This window comes from Cebus imitator, unplaced genomic scaffold (assembly GCF_001604975.1).
Source record: "Cebus imitator isolate Cc_AM_T3 unplaced genomic scaffold, Cebus_imitator-1.0 Scaffold154, whole genome shotgun sequence".
In the NCBI taxonomy this organism is placed as follows: domain Eukaryota; kingdom Metazoa; phylum Chordata; class Mammalia; order Primates; family Cebidae; genus Cebus; species Cebus imitator.
Genome location: NW_016107469.1, coordinates 3,425,108 through 3,438,853, shown reverse-complemented (window position 1 = coordinate 3,438,853; position 13,746 = coordinate 3,425,108). Strand labels below are relative to the sequence as shown.

The following is a 13,746-nucleotide window of genomic DNA, read 5'->3' as shown; positions in this document are numbered from 1 at the left end:
ATATACTTGTCTAGAGTAACACTCAGGAAAAGTCATATGACATGAGATGTATAGTTGTTACTGTTATATATTTATTTTAATAAAAATTTTATTACAAAATTTGTGTGTGTATATATATATAGAGATAGATAGATAGGTCTTTTCAAAAATGTGAACATCGCAGAAGAGAATTGCGCCTAAATACAGTGACTCTATCTCCTACCACTCAAAACAAACATTAACATTTTAATATTTTTTTCCAGTTGTTGCAATATAATTTTTTACTTATATAAACTGTTTATCATAGTTTACCCATAACATTTTTAAAGTTAATTTTCTTTTTATTCAAGTGTTTAATGTCTTTTTAAAGCTTTATTTAGGTATAATGAGTATACAGCAAACACTTCATAATTAATTTATACACTTTGGACATATGTATACATTCAAGTTAGTTACCATCACCTCAATCAAGGTAATAAACATATACATCAATTCCTAAAGTTTCCTTGTGTCCCTTTGTTGTTGTTGTTTCTGATAAGAATACTTAGCATAAGATCTATCCTCTTAAATTTTTAAGTGTGCAATACCTTATCTTTAACTATATGCACAAACACATAACATTTTTAATTTAGCATTTTCCCATGCTACCAAAAACTTTCCATGATTGTACTTTTAATGGCCTTATGCTATTTCATCAGATTTGTCTATTTTTACATACTTAAAATACTTGCATTTTTACTACTGTGAATGATGTTTCAGGAAGCATCTATATGAATTAACAGTTTCTTAAATCTGATTTTTTCCTTAACTAGATTTCTCATGGTAGGAATATTAGATGATAGTTCCAGGAAAGTAGTTCTAACATATACTGGGTATATAACGATGCTGCAAATATGGTCAATATGTTACAAGAAGGTAAAGAATATGGATTGGGATGTATTGGACACCTAATATGTACCAAATTCTACACAAGGAACTTTAATACATTTTACTCATTATTAATATAAGCCTATGAGTCCTCTTATATGTATCTTAAAAATGCAACTGAGGCTCAGAAAGCATAAATAACTTTGTAAAGATCACATAGCTAGTAAGTGACGGAGTAGTAGGCTATCAGAAGGCATGGCTTCATTGAACATAAGGAAGGACTATTTTATCATGGCTGTACAGATCTTTTTATTTGCTTGTTTGCTTTTTTTTCTTACCAGAAAAATTTCTATCATAGGTACTACATCATTGTTATTTGACTATATCCAGTATATAGAAAACTATAATTTCCAGTATGTTCTGCTTTTATGACCCTCATCTCCATGTTGTATACCAGGACTTGTTATTTCCAATACGATAGAGAGAGACAGTCCACCTTTGGGCTTATGAGAGTGAGGCAGTACCGGCTGCTTTAGGACCTGTCAGAGTAGATGGCTACCATAAACCTATGAGCAGGTGATATAGAAGGGGCCAAGTTTCTTCATCGATACACTCAGGCTCCCTGTCTAACTACGCCATTGTATTAGTGAGTGTTCCTCCCCATGTCCTGGCAAGTGACCGAGTTGTTTCACATCTGTGGTTTTCACTGCTTTTCTTTTGTATTTTTTTGTGCTTTTATTGAGTACTTGAATGGAACTTGGGATATGACAAATCAGGCCGATAACCTGATTATCATGAATAGTCTTAAACAGAAATCTAATTTATAAATACTAAAAGTTTCCTTCTTTTAAAATGTGTGGTTGTCATAGTGCTTACCTATTCACTCAACTTAGTCAAAAAAGAAAATTTGTAGCCATTTTTGCGTCCAAGGCATATCAATAGCTGGGACACCATAGTTACACCTGGCTTCGGAACAGGGTATATGTGCATGTTTATAGTTATCTAATAGTAATACCCTGTACTCTGGTGTCTTTATGCATTTCTAAAGGTGATATTGCTTTAACGATGTGCATGGCAAAAGCCACACTGAAGCAAGCTAATAATATCTGAGCTCTGACAAGGATAGGCCTAGTCTTATATATAAAAGTATAAGTCAAGAATGCCTACATTAAAGAAATATAGGGGTGTTGTGGCATATGTAGGAATTTTGTGGTTATTTTAATAGCATCTTATGTCATATTCTTATTTCAACATTTCCCAATCTTACCATGGAACAATGTTGCTTGATGTTAGGGCTCTATTTTTCTATACAGATTTCTGAAATAAGTATTTTCTATACAGATTTCTGAATTAAGTATTGTAAAATACTTCCTATCTACACATAAATTGTACATACTTTCTGGAATAGCTGCTCATTTGTCTATTCATACCATGTGTTTCTGAAATTATCTGTAAATACAAGATTTATATGTACAAACACATTAAAATGAGAATATTTAAATACAAGAGATTTCTGGGTTTGGAGCAGTTTCTTGAACAGGGAGGTAATTGGTACATATTTAAGTTAAGTTGCTTTATTTTTATTGTAACTACTAGAAGTTTTAATCAAAATTGAACAGTAATTTAAGTACTTGGAGACAAAGTACACTTAAATCTTCAACTCATTTTAATGTCTATAGTTACGTCAATCAATGGCTCTGAAATCAGTTTGGTCCTTGATTGCCAGAAACTGCACAAACAAAATGGAAACTCTTAATGATTCGTACTATGTGTAATGCATACTGACTGAGGATGGCAACAAGGACGCTGAAGAAGAGAAAGAGTTTGATCTGAACATCATACTTAAAGAAATTCAGAGAAATTTTATTCTCTTCTTACTGCAGAAAGCGATGTAAGCCACTTTAACTGTTTCTATGCAACAGAACTACTACTACTACTACAAAAAAAAAAAAAAAAAAACAGATTAGTTGGGTGTAGGATAACATCATCAGAAAATGCTCAGGGAATCATTATCTACTGACAGGTCAATGCGTGAATGGTAGGCTGTGAACCAGAACACAGGGAGCAAAATCATACAGATATCGTTGATTCCTGAAGTAAAAGTTTTATTTCTTAGTGAGTACACACACTTCTACAGTTCACGTGGAAAAACTACCAAAAATAGTTAGAAGATGGTGTAGATGTTATGATCAGTGTCAGAGATCATGTGTTAACACAGTTGAAGTAAAATCGCATGCCGGGCTTACAGGATATTTATTTAAGAAAGTAGTAAGCGATTTTTAAATGGAATTTAAAAACTGGGATGCCTTGAAAAGGAGCTTACTTATATGCCAAATGAACTTTATTATTTTAGTCTAGTTGTGGGTAAGGGAAAAAAGAAAAAAAAAAGTAGAGGGAGGGAAAGGATGCGTGTTTTTCACCAAATAGAAATTACGTAGCTTTTTAAAAAAGTCCAAATTTTAGCCATGGTTGCTGAATATAAGCTTAAGTTAGACACCTGCCATATTATACTTCTTATCAGAAAGGTTGACAATTAATATATCTTTTTAGAGTTGGTCATGGATAACAATGATATTGTGTTCTTTACTGTTATAATCATAATTAAAATTATAAACTATTATTTTTAAAAATTAAGCAGTAAGTCACTATCATTGTACAAAAGTTGAAATTACTGTTACATTCAGCTTAAAGTTTCTTCCTCACATATTTTAAATTTGGCCTGAAGGTTCCTCCATACACAGTGAACCGTAACCTAGCTGGATGTATAAACAGACTATAAGGTACTCCTGTAGCAATCACCAAGTTTGGGCAAATCACACGGAGCCAATTATTTAAACAGTATTCAAATGAGGCAAACACTAAGCTGTAACCAACCCAGCTGTTTCTGTATCAGCCTTCTATTTTCTGTATGTTATTTTCTTTTTCTTTGTCCATAAATCCCCTCTTACCATGCGGCAGTGCCAGAGTTGCTCTAATCCTATACTGGTTTGAGGCTTTCCTGTTTTGCAATTCATTCTTTGCTCAAACTCTGCTAACTTTAATTTGTCTAAAGCTTTTCTTTGAATGGTATATAGATACATCTGAAGTATTAAAAAAATGAAAGTTCTAGTCGCCCAGGTCATCCTTGAAGGTGAATGAAAATTAAAAGTTTGGTTTGGATCCTTTCAGACTTTTTGTGCTTATATAAATACATATGAACATGCACTTAGTGTATATGATTCAATTAACATCTGGTTTGTGGGTAGTGTGTTCACTTGTTCACGTATTACTGGACTTTTAAGTAGACTTGTCACATTGTTGCTTCACAAACAAGGCTGGAATGAACACCCTTATACATACATCCTTTTTCACTATTGAAAGAATAGAGAGACATAGAATATAATTGCTGTGTCAAAGGGAATATGTATTTTAAGATTAAAATTTCTCAATTTATTTCAAATATGTATATTCCACTAAAAGTGTTTGAGTGTATTCTTTATTCTACACTCTCTCCAAAAAGGAATGTACCTGTTTTGTTTTTCTTTTTCATTCTTACATGATAAAATAATATTTCTCTTTTTTTGAGACAGAGTTTTGCTGTTGTTGCCCAGGCTGGAGTGCAATGGCACGATCTCGGCTCACCGCAACCTTTGCCTCCTGGGTTCAAGCAATTCTCCGGCCTCAGCCTCCCGAGTAGCTGGGACTACAGGCATGCACCATCATGCCCAGCTAATTTTTGTATTTTTAGTAGAGATGAGGTTTCACCTTGTTGACCAGGATGGTCTCGATCTCTTGACCTCGTGATCCACCCGCCTCGGCCTCTCAAAGTGCTGGGATTACAGGCTTGAGCCACCACGCCAGGCCTATAAACTAATATTTCAATCAACTTTCAAATATTTTATATAAAATATATTGTTGCTTTAAGTCTAAACTCCCATCTTTTAACAATCTTCATTTATTGAATTACGAATTTCCCTGAATCTTTAACTTTTCCCCTGAGCACACTTAAAAACTAATAATAATGTCTGATTAGCAATGTTCCGTAGTTCTTCTTGCTTTAGTCTAATTTCTTTAAGTTAAAAAAATATTCAAAATCACACATGAATCTAAAGATCTATCATTTAGCTGTCATCTCCCATAAGAATTTGATCTATCGAGTTAAGAGGTAAAAGTAATCACTTTTACCTCTCAGCTCACTCTTTTCTTCAGCCTTAATATATTGTCAATTTTTTTTTTATTAAAAAATAACCCTCTTGTAGAATGTAACATCAGTTAATGGCAGAGTGGGCAGCTCTAAACTACTTTCTCTCCACAGGAAAAACAAAACAAGCAGAAATTGTAAAAATCAAGTTTACCAGAACTCTTGAAAACAGTCAAAGGTTTACCACAACACAGTGAATGCTGAATCAAGAAAAAAGAAACTTAAAATAGTAAGAAAGCTTTATGCCAATTTTACTTTCCCTTGCCCTACTCTGTCCACAGCTCATAGGTAGTCTTAAGACAGCAGCCCACACTCCCAATGAATAACCCTGGTCCCTGATAACAGATAAAGTAGGAAATAACTTAACTACAACGTATCATGTTTGTATAGCTCCCATTTAACAAGTTTTGGAGCTATCCTGAAAGACTGAGGAAAACCTCTGGCTGACACCATATCTATAGTGAAAAGCTGAAATATATTTTCTCTTAATATTAGGAATAAGACAAAGCTGCCTATTTAACCACTGCTATTCAACATTGTATTGGAAGTTCTAGCCCAAGAATTATGAAAGAAAAAATAATAATAAAAGGCGTTCTAACTGAAGAGGAAGAAGTAAAATTCTTTCTGCGCATGACATAATGGTATATGTAGAAAACCAAAAGGAATCCACAAGAAAGCTATTACTGCTAAAAAACAAATTCAGCAAAGTTGTAGGGTACAAGATTAATGCACAAAAATAAGTTGTATTTCTATACACCAGAAATAAGCCACCCATGAAACAAATTAAGAAAATTATATTTATAATCGCATAAAAACAAATAAAATACTAATACCTTTAAACAAGAAGGTGAAAGACTGGATTACAGAAAAAATACAACATTGCTGAAAGAAATCAAAGAAGATGTAGTTACATGAGCGACATCCCATGCTCACGGACTTTATATTAGCAAGAGGCCAATACTACTCAAATAAATCTACAGATTCAATGCAATCCTTACTAAAATTCAACTTTTTAAAATTTAAAATGGAATAACCGATTCCCAAATTAATAGGGGATAGTTTGGGTATGCAAATAGCCAAAATAATCTTGCAAAAGAAGAATAAAGTTGGAGAACTTACACTTGCTAACATTTCCTCTGCCTTCCTACTGTCTGTCTCCCCCTTTGTCTTTGGGTTTTCCTAGAGAATGATTAAATAAGATTTTGGGCATGTGATTCTTTCAGTTCTAATCCTCTTAGTTATAATAGAGGAACCCTACTGATGTGGTGGTAAGGTGGGAAGGAGAACTATTATATAATCCTATAATAATGTCTCTGTCTTTTAGTTAGCCTTGGTGCTGAGGGTTTATCAATTGTTTCTTACGTCCTGCCCTCTCCACAAGGTAAAACGTGAAGGCTAGGAGTGACTGGAGTTTCTGATGGATGTGCAGACACCGTGTACGGATTACCATGTTCTGATTTAGCTTAGAAGTTGACTGGAGCCGGGTAATTTTTCCCTGTAGTTTGCTCATGCTCTGGATAAACTCAATGTGGTTAGATTCCGGTTAAATAGTTTTCCTTGAGGGCATTTTGTTGTTGTTGTTAAGGAGAACAGAATGCTCTAGGCATATTTTTAAAAGGCAATTTTTCTTTCTCCCTGCTGGCAAAAGGGAATTTTTCTTCATTGTTCACTCTACCCAGACCTGGTGGGGATCCTAGAGGTAAAATTCAGGAAGGTGTAGGAGCTACCACTAAAACTGGGACTCTGCAATTTTAAAATCTCAAATGTGTCAAGACTCAGCCTCCAGCAATTTGTCAATTACATTTTAAGTGTTTATACTCTGGTTTCAGTGGTAGGCTTCTACTTCTGAGTCTCTGCTCTGGTAATCTGTGATTTTTTGTATTCACCTATATTTCCAATTCTATAGCACTGATTTGCCTGGTGACCTAAATTCTCTAATGCATCAAAGAAGAGTTACTGACTTTCAGTTTATTCAAGTTTTTTCTTCATGATGATGAGCCCAGTATGCATTAGCTATTCAATGCTATCCCTCCCCTTGCCAACCCCAACAGGCTCCAGTATGTGTTGTTCCCCTCCCTGTGTCCATGTGTTCTCATTGTTCAGCTCCCACTTGTAAGTGAAAACATGAGGTGTTTGTTTTTCTACTCCTGTGTTAGTTTGCTGGGGATAATGGCTTCCATCTCCATCCATGACCCGCAGAGAATATGATCACATTCCTTTTTATGGCTGCATTGTATTCCATGGTATATATATAAGACAATTTCTTTATCCATTTTACCATATTTTTGCTGTTGTGAATAGTGCTGCAATGAACATATGCATGCATGTATCTTTACAACAGAATGATTTGTATTCATTTGGGTATATGCTCTGTAGTGGGATTGCTGGGTCAAATGGTATTTCTGGTTCTAGGTCTTTGAGGAATTGTCACACCGTCTTTCACAATGGTTGACCAAATTTACATTCCCACCAACAGTGTAAAAGCATTTCTATTTCTCCACAGCTTCACTAGCATCTTTTGTTTCTTGACTTTTCAATAATCACCATTCTGATTGGTATGAGATGGTACCTCACTGTGGTTTTGATTTGCGTTTCTGTAATGGTCAGTGATGTTGAGCTTTTTTCACCTTTGTTGGCCTCATGAGTGTCTTCTTTAGAGAAGTGTCTGTTCATGTCCTTTGACCACTTTTTAGTGGGGCCATTTGTTTTTTCTTGTAAATTTGTTTAAGTTCCTTGCTGAACAATATTAATCACTTCAGTTAACAGTGAATATTTTTGTAAGATCATTAGCTTCAATATGAATTAAGGGACATTGATAATTCATTTGACCAGAAGCATTATTCATCCTATCTCTAGCTTGCTAGGATGTCCATGTTAGTCATTTCTATAAGCAAAGTCACTGGAAATATTTTTAAGACAACATTCTATTATCATTACTTTATCAAATTAGATATTCAACCAACCCATTTCTGAAGGGACATAAGATGAGGTAAGTTTTTAAGAGTGAGAAAAGGGATAGGAAATGGAAATATTCAAAACAAGGACAGGCTTATGGGATTCTGTCATCAGGAGAAAGCATGAGGATCCTGGATAGCCAGACATGGGGGTACATAATGAAACTTAGAAAAACAGTTGCCAACTTTGTATTTTTCTGATATTGGCTGCATTTTTTATACCATCTATTTTTTCAGTAACGCATTACTCAAGTTATCTTTTATACCTGGCTTTACTTGATTTTCAAAACTGTATATTTCCCCCTTCATCTCCATAACCCAGGTCACACACAGCCTTATGTTTAATTATGTATATTTTCTCTCCCCATTCTAGATTGTAAGCTATTTCAAGAGCAATCAGGTGATTGGCTCTAGGCTGAAAGTGGCTAAAACGTGCTCTGGAGCTGAGTTGCATCATAACCAACTGAGGAACTCCTTATTCATAGATTCCTGGGCTTATCCCAGATCACCCATGTATAGCTAGAATTTTTTATGCTAACATAACCTTGGCACATGATTACATGGGGACAACAACAGAAAATTAGCTTTAATAACAAGATGTATAGTTAACTTTTAGTCACACTAAAATTTCAGAAGCCCTTATCTGGAGAAACTGGCTGGGAAATGCTTGCTGATCAATAAAAATGATACATTTTTGCAGCAACTTCTTTAATTCCTGCGGCCAGTAATCTTTTTCTTTTTAGCTTTGAGCAAAGAGTAAGTGAAGTTTGTCTTGAAACCCTGTTCTTTCCTCTCTTTTTATATCCCTGGCATTTCTGCCCAAATACCGTTGATTACGGACCCCAATTTTTTTTTTCTCAAACTGATCTAGTGATCAACTGATATCTATGTTGTTAATTGACACATTTTAATTTTATTTTTTTATTTTCAGAGACCAAGTATTCCTTTGTCATCTAGGCTAGAGTTCAGTGGCAAGATCATATATTGTTGCCGCCTTGAACTTCTGGGCTCAAGGGGTTCTCCCATCTCAGCTTCCAGAGTAGCTGGGGCTACTGAAGTGTTCCACAGTGTCTTGATAATTTTTAATACATTTTATATAGTGACAGGGGCTTGCTATCTTGCCCTGCTAATCTTTCACTTCTGGGATCAATTGATATTCCCACCTCAGCTTCCCAAAGCATTTGGATTATACATGTGAGAATTACTGCTCTTGGCCTACTTTTCAATTTCAAAAGGCTTAATTTTTATGGACAATAAGACTTTAAATCCAAACAGGATAATTCTATAAATGAGAAATTATAGATTTTATGATAGGCAATGAGAGAAATATTAGGGTGGTAGGGGCTCTTTCTGGCACATCTCTGTTTAGACATCACACTGTTTAGATATATATTCAGCCTATTCCCAAATGTAGCCCTGCTCATTTTTTGCAGCCACTTCTGCACAATATGCCTTATAAATTAGAAGAGGTGACAGGCATTTTTTAAAAAAGAAGATTTGGGAGCTCTAAATATGCTGGACTGTATGATTTATGAGTTTCCCTCAAATTCAGTGATTTAAAAATATTCTCTATATTTTTTTTCAGATGTTTTCCTCGTGGGCTCAGAAATTTCAAGTACAATTGAGAAGAACAGAAAAGGCAAAAGGGTTTCACATATCTCAAATTCTAGATTTGCATACCTGCACAAACATAAAACTAACAAGACAAATGAAAGAGGCATCAAACAGACTATTTTGAAGGCTATTTCAGCAATATATTATGGTAAGGATCTATAGCAGTACAAGGTAATTCAGATAAATTTAAGACTATTCAGATGCCGATAAACATAAAATTATCAATTCAGTAGAGATCCATTTCACTTTATTTAGTAATGTTAACCAGTACTCCTAAACCTAAAATATAACCTTTTCAGTTCTCTTTGCAAATGTTATTCTTTGCTGATAGCATTAAAACCATTTCAATAGGGCTATTACTTAGGGTGTTAATAATCCCTCAGAAGGAATTTCTGTTAAGTTATACTATCTTTATTATTTAATTTTTTTTCAACCAAACTTCTTTTATTAATGTATTGCAGAGACTGGAAGGATTAGAGATGGGAATAATACATTAAAACCTTTATTTGGAGTTTTACATGTGAAAACCAACTCAAAGCTATGGGTCTTTATTTCATGAATGATTGAATCATTGTTATATTAATTTAATAATTAAGATATTCATTTAACTTAGCTTACTTCATCTTCTTACTTACGGTACATTAACCCAGGAAAGTACAAATAACATGAACTCTTAGTAAGATGGTAAGCTGGTAGTAGGTAATTAAAACTTCTAAGATATCAATTTAGTTTCTTCACTAGAAATGCATTTTTTGCTCAGATATTTGGCACCCAAACATTTCAAAATAAATGCATAGACTCACATCCATATGTAATACATGTATTGCTTACCTCAGTCAAATGTGGTGTAGGGTTAAATCCACAGAGATTACACACTTGATTCTTGCATTCAGTGCAAGTATTGAAGTTAGGAGGATCTGTAGAACCTATGTTGAGTTCAGTTTTGCAGAGAGGACAGGTTGATTCTGGTTTGGGAGATATCTCCAGTTTTGTGGGAAGGACAGCCTTTTGAGGCTCAGCTGTTAAAGATTTGCTATCCTTAACAGGTGGTGGCTTTTTTTCTGTTTCTGTTCGTTTTACTGTTGGAGCTTGTTCAGCTTTGGGCTCTAATTTTTCAGCTGCTGGGGCTTTTGTTTCCTTTTTCACAGGTATATTCTTTGCAGGTGCTGGTGGTGCTTGACCTGTGGATTTGGGTGACCCTTGCGAAGTAGGTGGCTGTGAAGGGACAGGGGCTTGTTTCGTTGGGGCCCCTGGTCCACTTTGTGAATGAGGTCCAGGTTGGCCTGCAGTAGAAATTAAATTTGATGCCTGGCTGAAGATTGATGCTCCAAACCCAAAGAGTTTCCCAGTCATGGTCTCTTGAGGAGTTGTAGGCTGTGATTTGGGGGCATCAGTAATACTTCCCAGATTCAGATTGAAATGTCTTGATTGCTCCTGAGGCTTTGGGGGATGTTGAGGTGTGGGGACAGTTTGGCCAGCGGTTGGTCGCGGGCCAGGGGGTGTTGGTGACCCTTTTGGCATTTGCTTGGCATCTGGTTTAGGAGTTATTTTGGTTTGTGCTTTCTTGGGTTCTTCCTTCTTTTGAACTGGGTCAACTTGTTTTTGACCTTTGCTCTCTGAACTAGGCCTAGGATGTGAAATAATTTTTGAATCTGATGCAGGTCGAGTTATGGCTTTAGAGTCAACTGGGGTGACTTTTTCCCCTGTTTGTGGAAAACTTTGTGAGGGTTTGGCAGAGTCTGTTTTTAGAGGAGGAGTTGTTTTCTCTTCAGCTTGTGACTGTACTTTGGAGCTTGGAATATCAGGTTTTGCTGTTGCTGATGATGAAGATACAAGGTCTGTGGATGGCTTTACCATCTTGGGCTGCTTTGGTTTATCATCAGCGACAGGGGCCTTGTCCTGCTCAGATGGGACAGAAGGTTCTTCGGGAGAGGCTGGCTTAGGCGAAGAATCTGCCTCAGGAGGCTGCTTGGCCTTGGCTGAAGGAGAGCCATGAAGGGTTGGCTGTTTCACTAGTGGTGGTGGCTTTTTAGGCTCAGGTGCCTTGGAGACATCCTGTTTTGGGGCAGCATCCTTCTTTGGGGAAGTCTGCTGTGACTGTGGGGATGATTTGCTCACTGCTGATGTCGGAGTAACAGGTGCAGTCTTCGGTTTGGGATGGGGTGATGATGGAACTGGAGCCAGATCCCCGCCTAGAGCTCTTTTCATCTGACAGTTCAAACAGAGCCACTCTTTTACAAACTCCGTTAAATGAGGATTGGGATTAAATCCAAAGAGGCTACAGACAGTGGTTTGACACTCACTGCATTTGTTAAAATTGGCCTTTTCTGGAACATGCAACAGAATTTCAGTGGTATTGCAAAGAGGACAGATGGTTTTAGGGAGGCCTTGTGATGGAGGCTGTTTTGCAGATGGAGACATTGTTGGTGGCGGCAGAGGTTTTGCAGATCCTGTTTGGCTTACTGGTTTTGTAGATTGCTGAGCCGAGGGCTTTGCTGGGCTCGGTTGTTGAGCTGAGGGTTTTGCTGAGCTGGGCTGTTGAGATGGGAGTTTTGCTGAGCCAGGCTGTTGAGGCAGGGGCTTTGCTGAGCCAGGCTGTTGAGGTGGGGGCTTTGCTGGGCCAGGAAGTTGTGAAGGTGGCTTTGTTGGGCCAGTCTGCTGGGCAGAAGGCTTTGCTGGTCCTGCCTGTTGAGCTGGCGTCTTTCCTGGCCCAGGCTGCTGTACTGGAGTCTTTGCAGGCCCAGGTGCCTTAGCTGGAGACTGTAGCCCAGGTTGTTGAGCTACAGCTTTTGGTGTCCCCACCTGCTGGGTTGGAGGCTTTGCTGGCCCTGGCTGCTGAGCTGGAGTCTTTCCAACTCCAGGAGGCTGAGCTAGAGCCTTTGGCCCAGGTTGCTCCAATGAAGGTTTCTCTGACCTAGTCTGCTGAGCTGGAGGTTTAGAAGGACCAAGGGGCTGAGCCGGAGGCTTTGTTGTTCCTGGTGGCTGAACTGCGGGTTTCACTGTCCCTGGTTGTTGAGCCAGTGGCTTTGTTAGCCCTGGGGGCTGAGCTGGAGGCTTTGCAGGCCCAGACTGTGATTTTTCAGGCCCAGGCTGCTGTGCTGGAGGTTTTCTAGGACTTGGTTGCTGAATAGGTGGTTTGGATGGGCTTTGCAGTGAGGGTTTAACTGATTCTCCCCTTACTATGTCTGCCTGTTTAGTCTGAGGCCTGGATGCATCTCGTTGAAGTGACAATTTTGCCTGGTCTGTCTGAGGAGTCTGGGCAGGACCCTGAATTGGCTTTCCTGTACCTTGAGGTTGTGATTTAATTTTTTTCTGGTTGCTGATAAGATACCGATTTGGGAGGGCCATCCTGCTGAAGTGGATCCGTATCAGGTCCTTGCTGTTTAGGAACTGGCTTGGGTGACTGTTGTGAAGGAGGTCTTGTGATTCCCTCAGGTTTTCCTTGCTCCTTCTGAACTACATTTTGTTTCTTGGTGGTTTCTTCCTGGGATGTCTCAGAGTCTGATATCAAATCAAAAGAGTTGAATTTATTTACAACCGAGGAGACAGCACTTAAAGGGTTAACCTCTGAGAGGAAGCCAGGCATCAAACTAGACTTGTGCTCTTCCTTAAAATCAGTTCTGTACTTTGATTCTTTCAAGCTAATGGTGGAAGGACTCCTCCCAGGCAATTTCTGTCTGGCCTGAAAGTATCTGTAGTTCTACTTTTACTGAGACCAGGCTGAGCTGGACGCCCAGGGTCTGGGGGTCTTCCTGATTGCTTTGGAGAATGACTACTATCCAACTCTTGTTTCCTGTACATGGAAGGCGACGCTTCCCTCGGGCAGCCCCTGCGCCTTTGACATGACAGCGGCGTTCTGTCTCCTCTCCTCTTTGCTCAGCTGGCTCAAATCCGCCTCCATGCAGGCCAGGATCACGGTGTGCGAGGGACTCCCCGCCCCTCTAGTCCCTCCTCCGGCCGGTGCGGCCGCCGCCAGCCCTTCGGAGACCCCTTCCCCTTCCAAGCTCGCCTCGCTGCCCATGGCTCTGGGAGACGCGGAGCCGCCGCGCTCCCTCCTCGCGCCGCCTCCCAGTCGGGAAGCCCGCGGCCAGCGGAGGAGTCAGAGCCGGGGTCCGCCTCGGGGCGTGCAGGCGGCCGCGTCCCTGGGCTCCG

At 38.4% G+C, this 13,746-nt stretch overlaps 1 protein-coding gene across 1 annotated transcript; it reads right to left on the bottom strand.

The window, feature by feature from the left end:
* Positions 1-2,549: 2,549 nt before the first annotated feature.
* On the bottom strand, positions 2,550-13,615 carry LOC108314478 (protein piccolo-like). The gene is given in 5 exon segments (XM_037743779.1): positions 2,550-2,687; positions 10,426-12,903; positions 12,905-13,275; positions 13,278-13,405; positions 13,407-13,615. Coding segments are annotated over 5 exon segments (3,324 nt in total).
* Between the last annotated feature and the right edge of the window lie 131 nt (positions 13,616-13,746).